Source organism: Telmatherina bonti, assembly GCF_933228915.1.
Source record: "Telmatherina bonti genome assembly, chromosome: 18".
Classification (NCBI taxonomy): Eukaryota; Metazoa; Chordata; class Actinopteri; order Atheriniformes; family Telmatherinidae; genus Telmatherina; species Telmatherina bonti.
In genome coordinates, this window is record NC_136616.1 from 12,977,498 (window position 1) to 13,002,422 (window position 24,925).

At 38.4% G+C, this 24,925-nt stretch overlaps 1 protein-coding gene across 1 annotated transcript in view; it reads right to left on the minus strand.

Annotated features, from left to right (window-relative positions):
* tnfsf10l (TNF superfamily member 10, like) overlaps positions 1-24,925 on the minus strand; it is a 103,339-nt gene that overhangs the window by 34,730 nt on the left and 43,684 nt on the right. The window contains exon 2 of the mRNA XM_079257350.1: positions 17,569-17,718. Within this exon, the coding sequence (XP_079113476.1) occupies positions 17,569-17,718 (150 nt within the window). The remainder of the gene's footprint in view (positions 1-17,568; positions 17,719-24,925) is intronic.

Consider the following 24,925-nt stretch of genomic DNA (forward strand, 5'->3'; position numbering starts at 1 on the left):
GCATGGTGTCATCATGGTGTCATCATGGTGACATCATTGTGTCATCATGGTGTCATCATGGTGTCATCATTGTGTCATCATGCATCATGGTGTCATCATGGTGTCATCATGTTGTCATCATGTTGTCATCATGGTGTCATCATGTTGTCATCATGGTGTCATCATGGTGTCATCATGGTGTCATCATGTTGTCATCATGGTGTCATCATGGTGTCAATTGGTTTGAGGTTCTTTTGCTGATGTGTATGTTTAGTTTTCACCAGACATGGTGCAGTGCATTATGAAGACACCACTTTGGCTATGCGTAAAGGACATTGTTGCACAAGTCTTATTGTTTCTTTAGATGCAACTTGGACATTTTAATACCTAAAGGCTCCTAATTGGTGACATACTTGTATATTATATAATGATATGCTAGAGGTCCAGATTTGCAGCTGCTTTATTGCAAAGAAATATTCATATTTATCCCATTTTGTGTTGTTAGACAAGCCTGGATCTTTATCTATCTATGCAGTATACCATGTTCATTTATTCTTTACCAGTAACATGTATTGGTACATTTAACCTGACCTAGGATTAACTTTTTTTAAACTAAGGTCTTTATTAGGCCCCTTAACAATATTTCAAATAAAAAGCCCGGAAAAAAACTTGTTTTTTGGCCTGATATGTAAATCCGTTGAGTTTATACAGGCTGCACTCCCCCCCCCAAAATATGTTAAACCTGCTCTGCTAACAACATCCAGGAGAGGCTTCAGGGGGCAGAAGTTAATAAAAGAAGCCTTTCAGAACCAATTTAAAACCTCCACCATGTGGAACACCAAGACAAGCAAAAGGAGAATCCAGTCATATTCTTGCTGAGCGAAGTCAAAATTATATTAGAGCCGACTCGGACTCAGAGAGGATGAGACGTATCTGCCGTTCGATTCAAAATTACAGAGCAAGAACAGGATCTCCAGTGGATCTTTGCACATCAAAGTCCTTCCAGTGGTTACAGAAGAAGTGCCTGATGGGTCTCTGGAGAGTAATGTAACAGAGCGCAGCGTGGCACACTGCTTTTTTAAGATGAAAACTTTGGGTCCTGCAGCTCGTCTGTCCACACCCAGACTTGTGATGTCATAACAGCTGTTTTACATCAGTGGTCAAAAGCCAAATATTTGCTGTGACATCACTGCAGTGGGATGGAGTAGATGTAGAGATACAGTCTGAACAGTGCTCACACAAAGAGACACTTTGCTTCTGCAACGTTTCCAGTTCTTGATAAGAAATAACACACAGGAGACGGCTGGTCACGGAAACTCCATGTTCCTCATCAGGAAAGTCTTATAAGGTGGAGCCATGTTGAATTTAAATAAATGGAGCTTTTGAAAGCTAATTCTTCTCCTGGTGTGAGAGCTTTCAGCAACTTGTCAGTGTCCATGAAGGACCAGCTGATAAGAAATTAGATTACTTCTGAACCGGATCTCATGATGTTTAGTCTCGGTTTAAGGCCTTTTCAGTGACTGCTAACCATTTATCAGGCTAGTGACTATTTTGGACCACTGTGTTTTCTTTAATTTTCAGCATAATTTTTTAACAAATTTGAAAAAAAATATGTAACAACAGAATAGAGGTTTTAGTTCATACCAGAAGGAAAATTTTAGGGTAAAATGTCTAGTTTCAAGGTATTTTATTGAGTGCCCTATAAAGGGTGAAACATTGAGCACTGCAACTGAAGAAAAATGCATTTTATTTAGGCATGTTGGTCCACACGATATGCATAAGACACCTGAAGTTACCTGGTTTCAAACTGCAGTCTGAATATTACTGACCAATCACTTTTTAGTGCAAAAAGAGAAGGGACACGAGGAAATAATACACCTTCTACATCATTATTTTTCCCTACTGGTGATTTAAAAGTCCCAACACAGTCTTTATGTCTCCATACTGTATACAGCCACGGAAACAAGAACGAGGTGCACTGATTTGTTTGACATAAGCTATTAGGAATAGAAATATAGTATACAAGGACTTCAGCATCAAGCTAATTACTAATGCTAACGCTTCATAGCTGGTCAGTTTTTCCGAACGTCAGGGAGTGCGTTTCTATGATTTCTGTCTTTCGTTGTGCTTTCTGTACTCATTTCTTCTCGCCATGTGTCGATGCATGACATCTGCACAGTAACTTTTAATTAATCCTGCTTTTCATTATTTTAATATAACCTATGATTTTATGGTGATATGGCTATTTGTGTTGTCTTTTATGATTTTTCACACCAACTGTGATGCTTTTAATGTGTCACGTAGAGCACTTTGAATAGGTTTGTACACGAAAGGTGTGATACAAATAAAATTGCCTTGACCTTCCTAAACTACCCTGAACAGAAAAATCAATGAAAAACAGTTATCTGTCCAACTCTACAATTATTAAACACAGTTTTCAGCTTTTAGACATATTTAACGCTTTAAAATTCTTCAATTTTCACCTAACACTGTTTCGTATGGATAAAAGACTTGCTATGGACCAAGTATTTTACTGGACACATGCTGATGGAACAGGTTGAGGTATGCTGCCACTAGAGTACAGTTTGGCTCAAAGATGGATCGTATTTACAATTCGTCAGAAAAAAGTGTTTCCTATTTTTTAATTTTTAAAAAAATTAATTTATCTTTTTTTTTTTTTAAACTTTAAAAAAAAAAAAAAAATCATATAAGGAAAAAAAGAAAAAAAAAAGTGTTACCTAAAGCTATGGTTATGGTCTAGGTGGGTGGAAACAGCCACTATGGAACATAAAATAGACTTCAGAAACTTTAAGAAACTCTTCAGCTGCTGTAGATTGTAGGAGTTTTTTGGGACACCACGTTGAGTCCTGCAGTTTTTAGCTAAACTTGTTGGGAATCAGGCCGTTGGTATAAAACCATTACTCATCTGTCTAGATGTGTAATCTTTAGGGCAGCGGTGGCCAACTCTGGACCTCCAGAGCCGCAGTCTTGCTCGTGTTAGAAGTTTCCCTGCTGCAACACACATCAGACTTTACTAGCAGACTTGTGCAGAGCTTCGCATCAAACTCTGCTATTTACCATTGATTTTAAACAGCTGTGTGTCAGCAGGGTGTTTTTGTGTGTTTTTTTAGGTGCATCTAAAACATGGAAACAATTAAACATTATCTAAGTAAATTTCTTTCACACTGACTTCATCCTGTTGTCATGTGCCTTTTTGTTTTTTAACATCTGAATGATTCTCAGACCGTTATTGTTTACACAGTGGCTCAAGCACACTTTAACAGCTTACATTGAGGCCCCCCTCCCCCCAGGCAAAAAACGACTAAATGAAAGGTTGCTCAAGATGTCTCCACACAACAATTCCATTTAAAATAATTCTTAAACAAATTTATCCTTGTTCAAGCAACGGAGGTTGGTAAAAACAGGTTGAACTTGTGTGAGTGGCTGGTAAGGGACACCACACCAGTGTTCCTGTCCATCATAATTAAATAAAGACAAAAATCCCAGTACCCTGTAGGTAAATATTAATGTAATAATGTGAGATGACTTAAACTGGGATTTGGTGCTATATGAATATATCCAAAATATAAGATTATGTCGTTTTGCTACAGGCCAGATGAGACTAAATAAATCCACACATCCAAAAGCACGCTTGGATGGACTTTCAGACCTCCAACCCTGATCTAACCCGGTCCTCCCTCATGTGAAAGGTAAATTCCTTCCTTTTTACTCTGCTGAAAGTGAATGAGCGCAAGCGAGGAGGCCGTGACCCTTCTGACAGAAAGCAGGGGAGGCAGCATTCTTCCTCTAATAAAATAACTGCGGCGCAGCCACCATGGCAGACTGGCATCTTTACACAGCCACTGATGAGCTGTGGTATGAAAAGGAAATGTTGTGGGGAGCTGCTCACGCTGTAAATGAGAAGACATATGTTGAGACACGTTCCTGTCTACATTACGTTCGCCTCTGAATGCCATGCCTTACTGCCGGGGGAACCGCAGTTACCCCAACAGCAGCTTCGTGTCTTGATGTTGAGATCTTCTGTCTTAATCTTTCACATGACATATGTAGTGCAGTCCAAAAGCTGCACATGTTGGAGGAGGTACCCCTTGTTCAGATCAGCTATGTCACAAACACAGCAGGTGAAGATAAAGCCAGATAGAGCTGTGTTCTCCAGATGTTGAGACTGAAACACAAAGAAACTTCTTAGCACAGCTGGGTCATCTGTCTTAAAAACCCTTATAGCTCACATTATTTCTGACTCATCCACAAAACAGATGTCAAATAACCTTTTTTCCCAGGTTTCACTGCAGTATCACAAAGTTAAAACATGAAACAACAGAGTGAATATTAGGAGATGTAACATGACCATTTAAATGTTTTGTGTTTTAAAACACGAGACAGGACGAAAGAAAACCTTAGCACCTTGCTTGGTGCCCGTAAGGTCAGCAGTGATATTTCCACCAAAATAATCCAACTTCTAATTTTTGTTTTTTCTAAATTTCCACTTGAAATCTGGAAATTTCGGCTCCTAATTCCAATAAACAACCTTTGGCTGACAGTGGCCCACTTTTAATAACCTTAGAAGAACAACCAAACACAGTTAAATGACCAACAGTGAAGCCAACCAACTTGACTGGACCATTAAGCTCCGAAAGCGGGGGTCCAGTTCAGTGTAGGTAAGGAGTCGGGTTTTATGATGCTTTAACACAACAAATTGGCACCAGTGTCTATAGCCCAACTTTAGATAAATTTCTCAGTTTGGTGGATTCTAGACAAGTGAAATAATGATTCAGTTCAATTCAATTTCAATTCAACTTTATTTTTATAGCGCCACTTCACAACAATGTTGTCACAGGGCACTTTACATACACGAATCAACATACACATCATTTCAAGCCAATTCATACATATCCTATAATAGAAACCAACTGATTGCATCGATCCAATCCCCCATCCTGAGCATGCACACGGCGACAGTGGGAAGGAAAAAACTCCCCTTTAACAGGAAGAAAACCTCCGGCAGAACCCGGCTCAGGGAGGGCTGCCATCTGCCTCGACTGGTTGGGGTGGAGAGGACAGGAAAGACAGAACAACACGTACAACTACACTCTCCCTCTCAAGTGATCATGCAACTTGTTTTAACCAGCATGTTGGTGCATTAGTTTCCCACCACAGCGCTATCTATCGCACAAAACTGTTCACCAACTGCCTTGAAACAAATGCAGAAAAGCTTCTTACAACTACCAAACTGGTAAAATGTCTCTAGCCTAGATGCTTCATAAACACCAGAAACATGCAAACCTGAACAACCTGACTGTCAAAATGTTGAGAGATCCACTGCAAACTGCCAGTAAGCTAGCTAGCCAGAGGTATACCAGGAACCCAACAGCAGTTTAGTGTCGTGCATCTTGCGAAAGAGATGGGTGGATTCTGGTCGCTCCCTTCCTAAAATCATCTGCTATGAAAAGTGCTGTGAATTCATGGTGCAAAAGGGGGCTGAGGTTCTTCATCTCAGTGGTGATTTAATCAAAATGCATCATGTTTCATTTACCCCTCAGGAAATTGTATCAGCGAGTGACGAAGGGCACACTACATCTTGTTTAAAGTCCCTTAAAACACTTTATGTCCGCATTATCGATGAATTATGTTTCTAAACTGATTTTCACCCTCAAGGAAGTCATGAATTTAATCTCATGCATGTGACATATTCCAGACAAACTCATGTTCACGTAACTTAGAAGCTCTGGAGGTAACATAACCTTCACACAGCTTCCTCTACAGTTCACTATTTATCTATTTCATTTGAAAAGAGTGAAGCATCTCTGCACCGCTTCATCATTTTATGTTTTAGCTCTTTAAAGATCAACTGGAGAAAAGTCCTTTTTTATATATATTTTTTCCATTTAATACCACGTGATAGTTTAAAATGTTTGTAGCGTGATCCTTTGCATCATTTCCATACCGGCTCGGATGTTGGAAGCCAATGATTCGCTGTGGGGATGCCTTTGGGGATAAAAGCCGAAAGGGGAACAAGTCTTCCGCACCGGGGGACAGGAGACCAGTATCATATGGTGCACAACAGGGTTTGGAGTAGGGCTGCACAATTAATCGGATTTTGATCGTGATCACGATTTTGGTGGCCACAATTAAACAAACCTGATCGTCAACGATATTTACATTCAAAACGCGAGCTCTGCTGCATGCGTCTTTGATCACACGATTCTCAACCATTGGTCTGCCGACCACCAGGGGGCGAACGTGTGGTTAAGGCTTCAGTAAGCTGCCTAAATACCAAGCGCACACATCTTTTACCAGCAGCCATCGTATCGTATCATTGGATTGGTTGGACATTTTAGGTCTGTATTTTTCCTGTTGCGGGTAAAACGGATTTTTTTCATCAAACAGCTGATCAAGATGGTCAAAAATACGAACATTTTAACAACACGTGGCATTAAAATTCACGAACCCCGCCGCGTGCACAACCTGGACGAAGTTGCTCGTTAAATATGAAATAAGCAGCTTCATTGCACCAAAACGAAGCTTCTCCTGGAGGATGTAACGAGCTTTAGACTGTTGAGACCAAGTCATGTCAAGGACGGAAAATACAGCTGCATCAAAACACTGGATAAGAAATATCAGATCCCTTCACGTAATTATTTCTCCAAAGGGGCATTGCATGCGCTGTATGAAAAGGTTGTTTACAAGTGGTGCAGTAAAAATACATATATTTCCAGACACAATAAATGATCGTGATTAATAATCATGATTACAATATTGCTCAAAATAATCGTGATTATTATTTTGGTCATAATCGTGCAGCCCTAGTTTGGAGTAAAGTTTCTACCATAAAGTGATGCAAAATGTTTCAGAAACTATATAAAAGTTTCGACTTTTACTCTAGCTGAGGCACATTAAGTGGAGCCAAAATCTCGAGACGACATTCTGGTGCAAATTAAGTTGTTTGTTTCTAACTTTATTGTCTCTTGCAGAGCTGAGAAGAGGAAACAATAACAGAAAATTAATTTCTCACAGCTCCGTTTTAAAAAAATAAAACAATCCTGTAATAAAGGCAACAAAAGGTTGGAACAGTTTTGTCATATTTCTGTCTGATATAAACAAGATCCAGAAGTGCTGACACCCCCTCTCTGTGCTCTTCTAGGGTTTGGTTCTCTGCCTGGAGAAATGATCAAATTAACTCCATGCCAGCATCCCCGTCACCGCCCTGCTTTCAGCTGTCGTCTGGCACATCAGTATCATCGCTGCTCGCTCGTTACATTCAGCTTGTGAGACGGTTTTAGGTGTGTTTGTCTTAAACTGATGCAAAAACACAATTTACTGGAAGTGTTTTAGCACTTAGCATTAGTTTTTTCTGCACCTCTTTTTCCAACTCCGTCCTTCTTGTCTGTTTTATAACCGTTAGAAGCAGCGAAGCTGAGTGTCCGTGTGGGACCAAATCTGTGCATCTGTTTTGTTTGAGCTTTTGTGCCAGAACTGGGAGACAAAGAGACACTGTTTTCAAGCTTCAGTAAGTGAATTCCGAAACATATTAGTATAGGAGTAGATAGGTTTATAGCATTTATGTGGAGAGTTGGATTTTATCTCCTAGTTTAGATTCCTCAGATATGCCACAGCTTCATCTGAAATAAGTCATATGGCAACAAGTCATGTGCAAATGTCTTTTTGAAAAACTTGATCATTGTTAGCATTTATTTTTTTCACCTAAACTAAATGTCCAAAATGTTTCATTTTGGTCTAAAATAATCACATGTTTCCAAGCAGCTGTAAGAAGATCTGGTAAATCTCTCCTGGCACCTGGAAGCTGCTGACAGCTGGGATGACTTGTGGATACCAGAAGGACTGTACGAGGATCTGGTCTGAATCTGATCTACATCAGTAATCTGGATAAGTGCTTGTTGTTTAGCATTGACCTTTAGCTTTATTACAACAACCCCCAGGAGACAAACCAGTTTCCAAAAAATGTTGCAACACAAAATGTTAATAAGATCAGAATTTAATGCTTTCCAGATCATTTCAACCTTATATTTAATTCATAACAAAGAAAAAAACAGCTTATAAAATACTGAAGGTGAGAAATTGTTGAGCATTCTGGCACCTCATTACAGTGTTTATAGTACCTGCGTTGATAACAAGATTGATGGTCCCTCTTGGTCCATTATTTCCTGAAAGTATTTTAAGGTTAAATAATGAGACGATCGCACACTTTTCCATTTCGCCTCAGTCCACAGTAAATGGACAAACACTCAGGAAGCCTTGTGGATAAAGTCTCTAAGTGTCTGCATCGTAAAGTTCAAACTTTAAGCAGTGGATGTTCTAATGTTTAGTGTTTGCCAGAAGTGTTCCAGGGCTCACGCAGCGATTCCCACTACAGAAGCATGTCTGGTTTTAATGCAGTGCTGCCTGAGGGCCTGAAGATCGCTTCCATTCAACACTGTTTTTCACAGATTTTACACAATGTCAGCTTGACTTTGGCGGGTAACCATCAGCAGAGACGTTTCCAAAAACAGAGCCACAGTTTAGGCGCTCGCTCGCTTGATTTGTGTTGCATGGAGCTGTTAAAGCTAACGCATTAATTACGCATTAACATAAAGTTCTTTTCATGCCACTATTTCTTTTTAACACATGACTAACACGTGTAGTTTCAGGAAGTGATGTAGAAATAATGTGGTTCTGAAGCAGAAATGGACACACACTGGGCCTTTTAAACGGACTGTTTGGTCTGCAAGACGGTCCTTTTTTATTTACTGTGAAAATGTAATTAAAAGTACGCTGCGTTTTATTCTGATAAATCTACAGATAAACGGATAAGGATGAAGTCACGAAGCCGGAAAAAGTGCTGGAACACTGCAAGGGATGTACCCCTTAATATTAATTTTCTTTACAGATGAAGGTGTCAGAAGTAGTATGAGAGTGTGTGTGGAAAGGGGGGTTATGTGTGTGTATGTATGTAAAGTCATTCATTCTCAGGTTAGTAAACATAACAAGCAACTAAAGTCCATGTTTCTATGACAGGAACACGACTGCTTATTACAATAATTATCAATATCCTGTATTGGTATGTTAAGAAAACTATAAATAACAGATAAACCTGTGATTAATAAGCATTACATACAGTTAAATCAGGACACTTGTGATAAAATGTGTTTAAATATTTTGAAAGACATTTTCTAACATTACTGGAACCAACCGAACGTTGTTTATAGCTTAGCATTGCAGTTTGCTAAGCTAGTAGCGTGCTAGCTTGTTTTCTGCTTCGTTTATCCATCTTTTCTGACAAAACATGATGTATATATATATATATAATAAAAGCCAATCTTTTGAAAGCATATTTAAGCTAAACATCTGCAGCTCATGCAAAACGGCGCTGCAAGATGTTTAATTAAGGGATCTGAAGTAGGGGTGGGAAAATCGAATTGAAAAATCGGAAATCAGGATTTTTTTTCTTCACAATTTTAAAATCGATTTTTTTTGTTAAAAAAAAATCGTTTTGTTTTTTTTTCAAATAAATAAAATTAATCCACTATAAAATTTTTGTCATTTTCATTGGTTTTATTGATCTTTTTACTTGTCTTCTTGGGCATTATAGCAGCAGAATAATGATCCGGCTACTGTGTTGTTTTTTCCTAACTGAAATCAAGAAAAATTACTAGCAAAAAGAAGTTTTATCAAAAAAAAAAAAATAGAAAAAAAAAAAAAATTAAAAAAAAAAAAATTGTTGTTTTTAATTACAAAAATCATCAATATTGAAGAATTTTGAGAATCGCAATTTAAATCGAATCGGCACCCAAGAAATCGGAATCGAATCGAATTGGGACAAAAGCATATCGTCACAGCCCTAATCTGAAGACATCACACCAGTTTTCCCATTGGCTTCCAGTCCGACACAAGACAGATTTTCAAACCCTGCTGATTGTTTATAAATGCCAGAACGGTTTAGTCCCAAAATACATCCGATATGTTCAGAGAATAAGCTAAGCAGAGCTCCTAGATCCAAAGACTGATCAACTAGTCCAGGCCAGAGTCTAGGCCAGAGTCCAGACCAGAGTCCAGACCAAACATGAAGAAGCAGCATTTAGCTGTTACGCTGCAAACAAGTGGAACAAACTGCTGATGGGCGTTAAACTTTCAAATGTTGACACTTTTAAATCCAGTTTAAAGTGTTTTTTTTTTTTTTCTCATGGCTCATACATTAAATCTGCACAGTAACTTTTGATGTCTTTATATAAAACACTGAGTTGTTACATGAAACATGTTATATAATTAAACTTGCCTTTCCTAAATTCATGAGTAATAAGAAAAATAAACATTTCACCAGAGATAACGGACTTTTCACAAGGAATGAAAAACCTGCTGGTTGACTCGCAAATAAACACACAAAAATGTAGAAATGACTTGTTTACATTTGGTTTTTAAAGTAAGACGCTGTCAAAACAAACACAAACCAAACCAAAAGTAATATGAATCAGAATTAAAGCGCTGCTCCAAACACAGACCTGCTACCCAAAGCCATAAAGACTCTCCCTCTATGAGCAAATCCCTTAACTGTGGTATGCTATATTTGAACAACATATTGCTTTACTTAAATGTAATTTCACCGTGGAACCAGAAAGCCAAATGCCTTTGTGAAAGAGAAAAATGCCATCTCCAATCCATCGTCAACCGTTTCTGTGTATTTGGATGACAATGTACAGCATTAACTGCTGTCACTGCTGTAGGCCACTCGTGTGAGCTCTGTGTCCGTCTAACAAAAACCAACAAACTAAACTTTATTCCCTCCTAAAATACACAGACAGAAGGAAGGAACTAGCTGGGGAACACTGCTCAATCATCAAGTCATTAGACAATCCAGCAAACCCAACCATGTGGATACCAAAACTTAACAAATCAGTACTTTTTCTTGCAGTGAAAATGCTGATTCGTGGATGATTTCTTGCATGAAAAACAAAACTGCCTTTGAGAAAAATAATGAAGAACTTCCACCAGCTCTTATGTATTAGTGGGAGCAAGCTTGCCCATAGCTAAATCAGTTCCAGGCTTAAATAAAGACAGACAGGACTGAAGGCCCCAACAGACTCTTGGTCTGCTTTTTAAGTACTTCAGACGTGTCGCCCAGCGCCACGCAAATCGTACTGCGGATCTACTGCGTTCTGTACCGATTGCAAAACTTTCAGCCGTGCTAAAGGCAACAGATCTATTTCAGAAAAAGTGTCAGACATGCCTTTAAAGTTGCCTGATGCATGAAAGAAACAGGCACTCTGGGTGTGGACTCTGCTTCTTAAAAGGCCATTTGTTAAAACTGGGATTGCTACATAATATAATCATCATTGTAAAACGGTGTGTTTTCTATCCAGCATCAGTTAAATGTCAGATAACATACAGAGATTTTTGCTACAGTTGAAAAACTGGATCACAAGTCTTTTCACTGGAGCATTTTATAAGAAAAGAGACGGCGCCGATTCGGTCTGCCAGCTTCACCGAAACCACCGTCCTGGCTTTTATACCCAACAATTTCTGTTTTAAAACCTTAATCTGATGACGAAGAGAGCACTGTTTGTTGTTTTTCTTTTTCAAAATGAACTCGTAGATATCACAAACCCCAGATGTTTTTACACAACGAAAGGTTTAAACCCCAAAAGGTTTTTTTTTTATTTGCTTTTGTTCTTACATGACAGAAAATAAATTCCAAACGGCTGAAAGGGAAACTTTGGGGATTTGGATTAGCTAATTCATGTGTCTGCATCGGAATATGTGAATGTTTACAGGAGAGTAATTGGAGGGACATGTGTTTGGATGTTTCTCAACAGCAAATGCCTGCATTCTCTGTGTTCTCCGTTTGTTCTGGAAGAAAACTAAACATTCCTGTTACCGTCCATTGAAGACCACATGGAGCAGCGCACTCCGATTGTATCATACAAGTAGAGCACAGAGGCAAGGGGGCAAGAGGTCAAGGAGGAGTAAGAAAAACAAAAAAGGAAAAACGATGAAGGAGAAGATTGGGAGAAAATGTGAGGAGGTGAGCAAAGGTTTGGACATTTGGTGAAGATTTCCATTACCATGATGTAAGCAAGCAATAATCTATGAAAAGTAAACAGTTAAAACCATTTTCAACCATTGGTTTTAGCAATCTTTGTATTCCATTTTTGTCTTTTACAATTATTAAGTGAAACCTGGCAAAGGGCCACCATGCACAAGTCTGGGAACTTAAAGAGTCTTGCATCACTACACCTGAGGTCTGAGGTTTAGTAGTAAAAGCAGCGGCTTGTTCCCAAGTATTCATTCTCAGCACTAAACAAATTTAAATAGTGAATATCCAAAAAGCAGAAGAAGAAACACAATTTGTAACAAAGGTAAAGACAGAAAGAGTTCATCCTCGACATACACAACCTAAACATGGATGATGTGAAAGTCCTGAACCATCAATCATACATAAACTTAACAAGATCAGAGCATGCAAAACACCCTTTAATTGGGTTTCTGCTCTCAAGCAAAGCAAATCTGAAGCAACCAGCTGAAAAAGAGAGGAAGGAGAAATAAATAAGTAACTATAAATTCTGTTTAAAGTGTCTAAACTAGCTCGGTAGTGTTGATGATATTAGCAAAGTCACTGTGATTGTAAGTCAGTAGAAAAGCTAGTTGGTTTCACCAGAAATTAACCTCAAGAAAAGTGTTTCCACACCTCTGTCGTAAGCCTCCAGTCAGACAGAAAACACCTCAGGCAAGCATTTTGTTCATCACTAGGAGTTTTTGTTTTTATCTGCACTGTTTCCATTCATCTGTTCATATCATCTTCTTAAAGCAAATCAAAAGCAGATATCGAAACCATTTTAAGAGTCTAAGCTGTTTCTGCCTGAACTGACTGCAGAAGGCATCAGCAGGTCTATTACTGGGATTTTCCTTGGAAGACCTGTTTCTCATTTAATTGATTTATTTTTTACTATTACAAACTGAAAATAGGTCTTGTTTAAAATGAGAACTAAAGATTTTACATTTTTGATCAGGCACTCGGTTGACATTTACTCGCAACGGAAGCTCAGAGGGGACCGGGCCTTTTACGGTGGCAGCACCTAAACTATGGAATGAGCTGCCTTTATATATTAGACAGGCCTGTTTAAAACTGTTTTTACATCTACGGCGACTTTTTATATGCAATGATAAGTTGACATTTTCATCTGATTTTATTTTGATTGTCTTTTAGTTGATTGTAATTGTTTTACTTTTAGTTGTATTTTACATTTTAATTGTCCACTTTTATGCTATTTATTCTGTTTTCAGTTTTAACCCCCACAATGTGGCACTTTGTTCAATGCTGTTGTTTTTAAAGTGTGTTATAAATAAAATTACAATTACTCAGTTTTTACATGATCACTAACAACAAACACTGGTGCCAAAACTCTTGCATGTTGCCATTGGCCGATGGGTGTATCTCTGCAAGCAAAAGGTCTAATTAAATACTATTAGGGTCACAGTAAAGGGGACATTGTAGATTTATTAAGATATGTACGTAAAAGTACTTGCATAACAGGTGAATAATAAATTCAAATGCACATAGCATAAATGAAAAAGGATTCAGGCTCTGAAACTCAAACAAAGATCTGGATTGATATGAGTATCTCTAGGGAATAAGGAAGCAGTAGCCTCTAACCTTCTTTATACGCATCCTAGGGTTAGTACTGCCCATGTTCAGAAACGCTACTCTGAACCTTTGTTAAATTCAAGTCAAATATGTGAAGATTAAGGGTACATGTGGCTTAGTGGTTAGCACTGTGGTTCTCACAGTAAGACAGTCGTTGCTTCGTGCCTCGGCTGCGGGAAGGTTCGAATGGTGGCCTTTCTGCCTTTCTGTGTGGAGTTTGCATGTTTTGTTTGGATTCTCTCTGTGTACGCCGGCTTCCTCTTACCATCCAAAGACTTGCATGTTAAGTTACTATAAAGTGTCCCTAGGAGTGAGTGTAAATGTTTGTTTGTCTCTGTGTGTTGGACCAGTGATGGACTGGTGACCTGTCCAGGGTGCGCCCAATGATTACTGGGATAGACTCCAGCTTCCCTTAATTGGTCTAAGCGGTTCAGAAATTGACTGACTGACTATGTGAAGATTATCTCTGCAAAGACCAGATCTGACAAAGTGATGCAGAACCATATTAAAGAGTTTTTGTCCAGAAAGTTCAGGTAAGTGCTCAAAAATGGTCATACTGGAACAGTTCGACCACAATCACGTAAGGCACTTCAACTTTAAAAAGGTTTAAGACAAAATGTAAAGAGAGTAGCTGTCGTGCCTGTGCACGCGTGCACGTGTGTGAAAGGAAGAAGGAAATGAGTGTGCTGAAGAAATATGGCTGTGAGTGTCCAGACACTGAGCCTGAGTGGAAAAAGTCCTTATGGCTATGTCTGCATGTGGATGACTTATATCTCTAGATTGAGACTGTGTGTGTGTGTGTGTGTGTGTGTGTGTGTGTTTGAGTGGGTGGGTGCCTGAGAAAGCAACTAAAGGACTCTTGAGGCAGCTTTTTTTTTAGTCGCTGGTATTTTAATGCTGATTCAGCGTGTGCACCAAGGCGAGTCTGATTAATCTGTATCAATTGCAGCCTGTTTACAGTGACTTATTTGTTTTTATCTGTGTATGTTGGTATCTGTGTATGAACTGTTCATGAGCCATGTGACTGCCAACTTCAGACTTTTAAAGTCCCACATCATGTATGCATGAGCATTGGAAAACGGCAACTTTTCACGGGAAAAAGCTCTTTGTTTGAGAGAAAAAGATGTGAATTCCTGTCTGTGTGAAAAACAAAGGCTGTAAAATCGCCACCTGTCTGAACACATCTCGTCAGAAGTTGCGAAGTAAAACCAGGTGCTTATCAAGCCAAACTCAACTGCAACAGATGGAGGAGGGTACCTGAGGCTAAATTGTTTTACACAACTTTACATTCATTGGGGACTTTCAACCAGAGCAGCTTAAATTTTTTGTCCCCCCAGGAGCATGTAGTTTGTTTTTAGCTGCTTATTGGGGGTCACTGGCTTTGTAGATTACTTAAAAAAAGTCAAACTGAACTAGTTGATTCAGTATTGTGGGGTCCTAGTAATGCTATTCTGAGTCTCTCGTCTTAATAAAAACATTTGGATTCAGTTTTACAGATTGATTGCTGCTTGTGCAACACAATGGATTAAACATTTAACATATTTATCACAGTCAGCTGCTGAAAAACCGATCCTTATGACGTGTTACATGAGGGCTGAAAGCAGGAAGCAAAACAAAAATATCACTTTATCTGATCCTTCAATCATTTAGCTCATTCGGAAAACAACATGCATGCAGTGGTGGCGTAGAGCTTAATGGTAACCCAGTAAACGGAAGTAATAATGTTCGATGAGGACGGGACTTGCACAGAACCGTGACGGGAGTTTGTGCCAAGTCTTTTGTGATTTAGTGTTGCATAAGAGGTTGACTGAAGTGTGGAGCATTTACAGTAAATCTTAAGTTGTACAGGTATTTGGTGAAGATCAAGCAGGTTTAATCCACACATTGCATGCAAACACATGCAGCTAGAAGTGTGTGTGTGGGTACAAAACTGCCTTTGTTCTGACATGTGTCTAAAACCCGGATGTATAAAACTCTATGAAGCCCTTTCGTTAAAAACAACTGATAACATATAAATATAAACCATAGACAAGAGAGGTGTTTATACACCAATAAAAAGAAGAACAGCTCCAAAGGTAAACAGCCCTATAAAGTATTATCCATCCATCCATCCATGTCTGTTGCCTAAAGTTTGACTGCAAAGGCAACAGGTTAAAGACCTGGCTACCCTTTTCCCACTTTAAACTCTACCAGGGCAATGGGAGGCAATTGTGGTCCCCGACAGCGATAATCCTGCAAGTTTTAGATAATTTCCCAGTTTCAACATGCATAATTTGATTTGAATTAGGTGTATTAGAGCAGGGAGTTGCCTGCTCCTGTCCGAAGGGATCCAGAGGAATTCCCAGGTCACAAAATATACAATCCCTGCAACCAACGGTTAGTCTACACTCTGAGAAAATGAAGATCATAGTTATACCTTCAGGGGTACATAGAACTGTCACTGGGATGGTACCCCTCCAAGGTCCTGCTGTTGTAGCCTTAACAATGGGTACTTATTTATAGTCCTGCAGTTTTTACCTCATAAAGGCCAGTATTATACCTATAGGGTACCTATTTTATACCCCAAATTAACAATACTAGTCTTGATAAGGCACAAACTGCGAAAGTACAAGTAGCTGCTCACTTCTGAGGATCTGATAGCACTACTTATGAAGGTACCACCTCAGGAACAATTCTAGGAACCCCTAAAGGTACAGCTGGGTACTTAAAAAGTAAGCCATGAAGTCTCATCTCAGTAAGACGTATGTAGAAAACCTCTAAGGAGCACACGGTCCAATTCAATCCCCAATAACTCTGCAGGCAAGAAATGTACAATGGTAAGTATGATTTATTCTTACCATCTTGATATCTACATTTTACTGCTTTTAGGATGCACTGAAGAGATAAACTTGGCCATGAAGTAAGACTTAAAACAGCAGTGTCCTTCCACGATTAGAGACAGTGGATTTGCTATCTTAAATACAGAGCAATTGTAGTTGCCAGTGAGTTCACATTCAACCATTGCCAAAAACTCCCATCATATTGGGTTAATCTACATCATCTCTTTTAGAACAGACATCAGATATTTGAAAGTAGTGATTGAGTTATTTTATCCATTTACTGCAGGGAGCCTGGCTCTGGGTCACGCCATTAAACATTTTTGTCAAGACCTGGTGCCACTTGATGACTAAATCTTTGGACCCTCTCTTCTCAAACTAGCCATCTGACTTTTAATTCGACACATGGAGCCAATATAGATATTTATTTTATGAGTGATAATCCTTCATAGCTGATGGTTTCTCCATTACGAGCAATAACTTGAACCCAGAGGTCTAGTTCTGCATTAGTCCCTGCAGATGTCTGTGTGTGTTCACCAAATTCCTTCATGCTGAAACCAAACCAGCCTCGATGTGGTCCTAAACGCAGGCTCTCAATAAGAAAAAAAAAGCCTGACTGTGAGGTTATAATTTAAAATCTATGAACATACATTGTTTTTTAAGAAACTGTGCCAAAAATGTATAAAAGCAGCATGCAATGATTTTACAACCATTTAAATTCTCAGTTTAATTAAAAAAGTACGATGACATGATTTGAAATGCCAAAAAATCTGATCTTTAACACAACACTTTTGTTTTCCACCTGTTAAAAAAAATTTATGTGATGTCAACAAAATCTCGAGAAGAAAAAAAAAAAAAAAAAGGCATGACGTGCTTTATACACGTCTAAAACAACCCCATACGTCACTGGTTCTGGTTTTAGGTTCTGTTAACAAACCAGGACCAGAATTCCTGATCAAGGATTAAAAACTCCATTTCAAGGCACTTTCCCAGATTTTAGCCCAGGCAAAGTAAAGGCTTTCATGACATTTAGAAGAGTGGATCCGTTCCATGCAGCAGCAGAAGTTGTAGAAAACATTATTTATGTAATTTTGTGTGTGTGTTTTCCTCCCCTTTTACCTTTGAGATGTAGGCTTTAATGCCTTCAGCCAGTTTGATGCAGGGCTCTCCAAAGAGCTGAGCCAGCTGGTCTGGGATGTCCTGGTCCTTATCCAGAGCATTCAGTAAACTCAGGCACTTTAACTCCTCTGTCACTCCTTGGCTACGCACCTGTAAGGCAAAAGTGGAAAAAGTAAGATTGGGCACATAATTACACAAATAATGTGCAGTCTGCATCGCAGGAAGTAAGTTAGAGTGATTTGTTTCAAAGGTATAAATCACAAATAAGAATAAAACTCCTGCACTTGCAGCTGCTCCTCATGAGAAGCAGAAGTCAAACAAAACCAACTTCACAATGTCAAACTCAGAATATACTATGGAAACAACTTCTGTCCAAAAATGTGCAGACATCCTTTAGGATATAAACCTTTCTCTTTAATCATCTCAAATGGCTCATATCAGGTGGTAGGAAGATCATAATTTTGTGTTTTTCTGCCATTTGGGATGCTCATCCTCGGGCGTGTCATTACTCAAAGTACATCCAGAAAATTATCTCACTTTGCTGTCAGTTTCTTCTTGCATGTGTTTCTCATTTTCATGCAGTTTCTTGTTTTGTTTTTAGAGAAACTTGTGAGACAAGAAAGGCCAAAGACAGAACAGACAGCTGTGTTGGCGCTTTGAGTGAAACACTGGTACTGAAACAACCCGAGCCCAAACATAGCCGAAACATTTTGGCGCACTCGAGCAGACGCCTGAAACCCAACTTATCAGGTAACAACCCAGGATGGGTCTCAGTGAAAGCTTCTTCTGGAGTGAACCCAAAGCCATGCACACAGTTAAAGTTCAGATAAATCAAGGCTTCTAACCAAAGACCATTTCAATAACTTCTCTCTTGGCAAACAGGACGTTTTTAAGATTCTTTCCCTAGATGCATCACCGCCTGAAAAGAAGCAAATTTTCATGTGAAATCTTTTTTTTTTTTTTGGTAAATTTAGGCAATAAGAAATAGTTAAGGACTGAAATGAGCACACCGCTGCCTGGCTTTGGGGCTACATCCATATATATTTGTGTGCGTGCGATAAAAAGTGTTTATCCTTCAGGAAGGTTTTTCACGGTCTGAAAGCTTTGCTGATGACTGTAACAAGCGCTGATGGGAGGAAGGAGATTACACTGCTGCAGTCCTTCAACTCCTTTTATTTACATTAATTTCTTTCCACTGGGCACTGTTAGGAAAAATAATGAATTTCTACCTCTTTTGTGTTCTTTGTTGTTGGTTTCCACCTTGCATCTTTCTTTCTTTTAACACACTTTCTTGTTCTACTTCATCCCGTCTCATTATTTTCTGCAGCGACATGGGTCATGATTGATATCCGCATTTGTATATTTGTTAAAACCAAGGGGGTACGACAGGGCACTTACTGGAAAGAAGGGCTCTTTTTGAAAGAAAAGGCTATATTTCAGCCCCCACCTGAAAAGATGACTCATGGCTTTAATGGCTTCACAATTCAGTTCATGAATGAACCACAATGAGTTTAATTTGAGCCATATGTCACTTTTTTTAGTCATAGCATTTACCCAGTAACAAGTTTGGGCCAGATGGAGTCTCAGTATGTCAAAACACTGGTCAAAATCATTCCGAGTTGAGACAAAAAAAAAAATAAGTGGAGGACTAAAAACTGGCATTTAGTTAAAATGTTTCTGCGGGAGATTTTTTTTACTTAAGTATTTCTTCTCCTTTACTGAGAAAAAAAATGTACACTTGTGAAAATAAATTAACAAAGTCAAACAATGTAAATTATGAAAACAAACTTTTCTTTTATGGCCTCTTGTGCAGGAATTTCTTTTCAACATTTAATTGAGTGTAGCATTTCCTCAATCAGCAGAGTATTGGTATTTTAAAAAAAAAACTGATCAAATGTAATGCTGCTTTCATCATCAAATAAAAAGGTGAAAAAATACTCCAGACAGCTGAAATCCAATTAGACCCAACTTAATTGTGTGGAAAAATTTGACATGTTAGGAAGCGATGTAAGATATAATTACTGCGTGTGGAAAGGAGGGAGGCACAAACATTTGAAGACTGTAGCTTTAATATACTCTTGTGAAGCTAACATAACAAAAAAAGAAGAAGAGCTAAAATATGGGTAAAAAGTAAAACAAACTTTTTAAACTGCGTGGTGAGTATGAGGTGAAAACTTTTGAACAATATTTAAAGGCTAATCATCATGAAATCTATGCTAACTTTAGCATGCTAACGCTAGCATTATGATATAACTTAAAGTTAAATCTTTATCTGCATGTGATATTGCAAGGTTGTAAACTTAAAGAAAGAAAACAGCTGAGATCTGAAGAATAACAAGCTTGATGAACTGTGTGGAGCAACTATGATAGTTGAAAACTTCATAAACTTGAAGTGACATTTGAGACTAGCCATCCTAATAGCCATGCTAAGCACAGCATGCTAGTGCTAATGTTATATCACAAGGTACATGTGCTTTAAGAGGCCATCGCTGTCATTTCAAAGTTAATATAAGAGAAGGAAAATCAATAAATAACACAATTAGGAATCAGTGAAAAGGAACTGAAAGCACTGAGTTCAGTCCTTAAAAAGATAAGAGTTTATCAATTTACTTAAGTGTGAATAATGAAACAAATTCAAGACAAGCATAAAAAATTATGCACTACACTCACATAATACATATTATGGTCAACTAAATTTACTGTAGATTTAATAAATACTTGATTTTGTTGACCAGAAAAACCAGAGTAAAACTAATCATCATGATTAAATTAAGACACTAAACATCAACTTGGTTAGGATAATATAACACTGGTAGAACAGAATGTTAAGTAGGGTTAATCTAATGTTAGGGTTTTTTTTTTTTCCGGTCTACTTATGTGTCAAATAATCTGGTTGTATCACTACAATTATAACATATTTCAGGTACAGTCTTTTTTTTATTACATGAAAGCTATTATTTTATAATAAAAAGCTACATTGAAAAGAAGTGTATAAAGACAAAACTTGGAGATAAAACCAAAGAATATCAAATAAAATACAGTACAAGTGAAAAACTGAACATAAAATGACTGTGAATCCTTCCATTTTCTCAGGTTGAAAACAATACGGGTGAAGTATTAATGAGGGTAAACAGAGAACAGAGCAACTAACCAGATCAGCAGAAATTGTTAACTTTTACAATTTTGTAAGAGGGGAAGTCTGACAGCACAACAGTGTGAAAGACACCATGTACCATTGATCTATGTGCATGACAATCAGGAAAAACCCCTTGCTTGCCCTTTGGCACACAAAGGACATAAACTTTCCTGAAAAATAATTTCAGACACCATGATGTGTTTTGGAGCAAATTCTTTGGTCAGATGATGACCAAGATACATTTATTAGGCTCGGATTGGGTTCAACATGGACATCCACAAGAACAAAGACGTAACAGTGAAGCTCGGAGGTGGCAGTGTGATGATACGGGGTAACATCAGGACAGATGTAAGAAGGGAAAAAAAGCATGTATAGATGTCTCATGAATGCATGTGGTGTCACAAATAGGTCGGCTGACAGTCTGGTTCCAGTCTGGAGGTCATTGACGAGACATAATATTACTGCATGACAATGATCTAAAGCGCAAAATCACACAAGCATTTCTGAAGAAGGAAAAGGAGAAACCTGTGACCTGCTGTCACACTTGTTGCTTTCATTGAATCTATGAGGACACCTTCAGGATATTTTAAAGAGAAATAAAGTGAAATTCAACACCTACTATACATTCACTTTATTAGGTACACCTTTCCAACTGGTTGTTAAAATATGTAACCAGCCAATCATATAAAAGCAACTTGGAACATTTAGGCTTGTAGACATGGTCAAGACGACTTGCTGAAGATAAATTGAGCATCAGCATGAGGCAGAAAGGGGGCCTTAAGCTTAAAATGCAAAGTCTTGATCACCACCCGAGTAATATTGCTCCAACATTTAGATCATGGGGTCAGAATTTGGCAATCTCCAGAATTCAGTCCAAGGGATGCAGTGGAAGGGGAGATTCTCCTTATGGATGAACAGCTGACAAATCTGCTTTAACCCTGTGATGATTTCATGTCAACATGGAGCAAAATCTCCAAGGAATGTTTCCAACACCTTGTATGGCACCTTGTAGGTAAAAGTGCTCCAACACTACAGCTGAGGTGGACCTAAAAAACCTCGATCACTGTAACTGTCTCATCCACAAACCTTTCATTGTCTTTCATCATTGTGATAAAATAATAAGAAGTACGGCAGGTCATCCTCGATCATTAGCGAACAACCGGGACGCATTCCAAACAAAAAAACTGCTGACCGTGGAAGTCTGAGCAGAGACAGTGTGTATATTGTGAGGAGGAGTGTGATGACAGAAGCGATGGGGAGCTTCAGACATGCATGAGTGGATCAGGGTTTTCTCCGAAATAACAAAGGAGAGAAAATCAGCTTCGTTTCTTTCTGCCGCGTCTGGAAAAACACACTCCCCGTTTCAGCGGATGTGCTTGACCTATTGTTATTGAAGAGTGTCTTTGTATATGAGAATGAAAGAGCTGTCTTTTGCAGACCATGCACTTACATGTGTAAATGCCAGAGTGTGTGTCCATTAGGTTTTGACAGTGGTGGTAGGGAGTGTTTGATCTATTATGGGAAACACTGTTGCCCATTTTATTGAGGAGATAAGGTCTATACACACCGCTGCCCACAGCTACAGACGAGATTAGAAGTAAACTGTCTGTTCCATTAGTGTGTGGCCAGAGGCTAAACCCAGCTATGCAGAGAAACATTATCTTACTGTTCTCAGGATTTAATCATCATGAGGAGGCTCAAGAACAGCCAGAGAGGTGATTTAACCGCTGAAACTACAGCCCTCGATGTCAGTCATCGTGCAAAATATTGTCAGGAAATTCCCACAACTTAATTCAGCTGTCAATAGTTCAGTTTTCTTTGGATGAAGCGGTTAATGTTTGGTGTTTTGCTAAAATCTAAAATTCAATATTCGGCTTTTCTTGTTAAGGTTGGAGAGAGGCAGCCAAGTCTGCGAAAGCTAACGCAACTTTCAGGGTCATGTGAAAGGAAGTGACAGAGACTCATTTTATGTCAGAACTGATTCATGCTCATTCAGAATCCACAGAGTTTGCTCCTGTCGTGGTTAAGTCTGTGTTTTATTTAAATCCAGAGGCTTCTCTTTACAATCAGTCCATAATTTGGATGAAAATTGAAATGGAGGACTTTACGGTCAAGGCTGGTTTATTTTCACAACCAGATTATTTCCTCAGTTTCTCATCCATATTGATGACTTGCTCTGGGTGAAATCCTCCGTATGCAGATGGCTGAAATCTAGGGTTTGTTTTTGGTCATGATTTGAGTTTTTCACATGTTCGGATACAGAGTATTCATCCAGTCTTGTACTTATGATTCTAACATAACTAGGAATGGAAACTTGAAGCGGTTATTTTTGTTGGTGTGTGTTAGAAAGGTCTGCGAGGAGGTTTTTTTTTTTTTTTTTTTTAAATATTGTTATTTAGTTTATGTGACAGGGACAATGTATATCCGCATTAATCACAAAGAAAAGGTGCCTAGTACCAGATTATAGCTCTCAGAACTAATTTCCATCTGTAGTCCCTGGACTAACAAGACACAAACATGAATTAAACACAAAACCATGCAGAAAAATACAAAAGTTCAATATTTCATACTAAAACAGTAAAACCCCTGTACCCTGTGAAGTGCACTACAACACTACAAAGAGATACACAACAATTAGAGCTGACTAGGGCTGTGATATGCTTTTGTCCCAACTTGATTCGATTCAATTCCAATTTTGTTGGGTGCCAATTCGATTTAAATTGTGATTCTCACAATTCTTCGATATTGCTAATTTTTGTAGATTAAAAGCAAAAAAAAAAAAAAAAAAAAAAAAATGTATAAAACTTATTTTTTTGCTCGTCATTTTTCTTCATTTCAATTGGGAAAAACATCACAGTAGCCAGACCATCATTCTGCTGCTATAATGCCCAAGAACACAAGTTTAAAGATCAATAAAAACAATAAAAATGACCAAAAAAATTTTTAAAATGTATATATATTTCTTTGGAAAAAAAATCGATTTAAAAAAAAAAAAAAAAAAAAAGTTTATTTTAATATTGTGAAGCAAAAAAATCCAGATTTTTGATTTTTCGATTTGATTTTCCCACCCCCTAGTGCTGACATATCTGTGCATTTAAAAACATTTGGTGGATATGCGTTGTTAGACAGTAGAAACTTGGTTGAACATGGCGATAACAACCATCTAGAGGAAAGGCAATCTAATATTCATAGCTTTAGTTTGTGTCTAACCAGGCTAGAATATAAAACCTAAAGGTTTTACATAATGGCACAGACTGGACCAACTTGAACCACTGATTTGACTTTTAAGCAATCAAGCTAATAAGACATTTTCTATATGCTAGTAAAGGGCCTCATTTGTGCAACCTTCATGTACGTTAATCATAATATTTGTTTCAATCTTCGTCAAACATCACTGCCTATACAATCATGCATTATTCATATTGGCATAATTGTTGGTCAATAGAGCCACTACAGGGCAGTGCAGAGTTTAGAGTTTACGCCTAAGTTCAGACGTCAAAAGGACATAAATAAACGAGATGAAGCACATTCTCATTAAAATACAGCCATTAGATACATCGTAGCTTTCCGTTTTATCTTTGTTTCCTTTCGTAGGTTGCATGTGAACAATACCGTGCAACTGCAAGCTCTCTGAAAACGTATTGAAATACACATGTGGTGGACATAATACTCGGTCTGCATGCATGTTTAACGTAAAACATAAATGAAGCTATCGATGATTTATTTTATTGTAATCGGCAACAATGGCACCAGAGGCTGGTAAATCCTTAAGACCTCTACATTTTTACTGTTGCAAAATGTGTTTTCTTTCACCAACATGCACAATAAGTATCTTTAACAAGTAAAATAAACTGAAGCCCTTAACAATCAGTAAGATAATCCACTTGCACATTAGGAACATTTACAGAAACCAGGCTGTTGACTGGTCTTCATCATGGTGATTGTGTTATTCATGTTCAGTACTTGCTGAGTAACTGGATGAGTAGAGCTGCTGGGAAACAGAGAGGAACATTTCAGTGCTCGTCAGACCAGTTTAGACATGCAGCCCTCCAGAGAAGGAGGACTGAGCCTCTACAGCATTGCCATACCCTAGGGGTATCTGAAAGCGCTCCACAGGTTCAGTCAATACCTCCCCCTCTCCTCTGACAACAGTCCTGCCAATCCCGACTCCCCTCTGCCAAACCCTGACATTACAAAACTGGCTCCTTTAGGTATTACTTT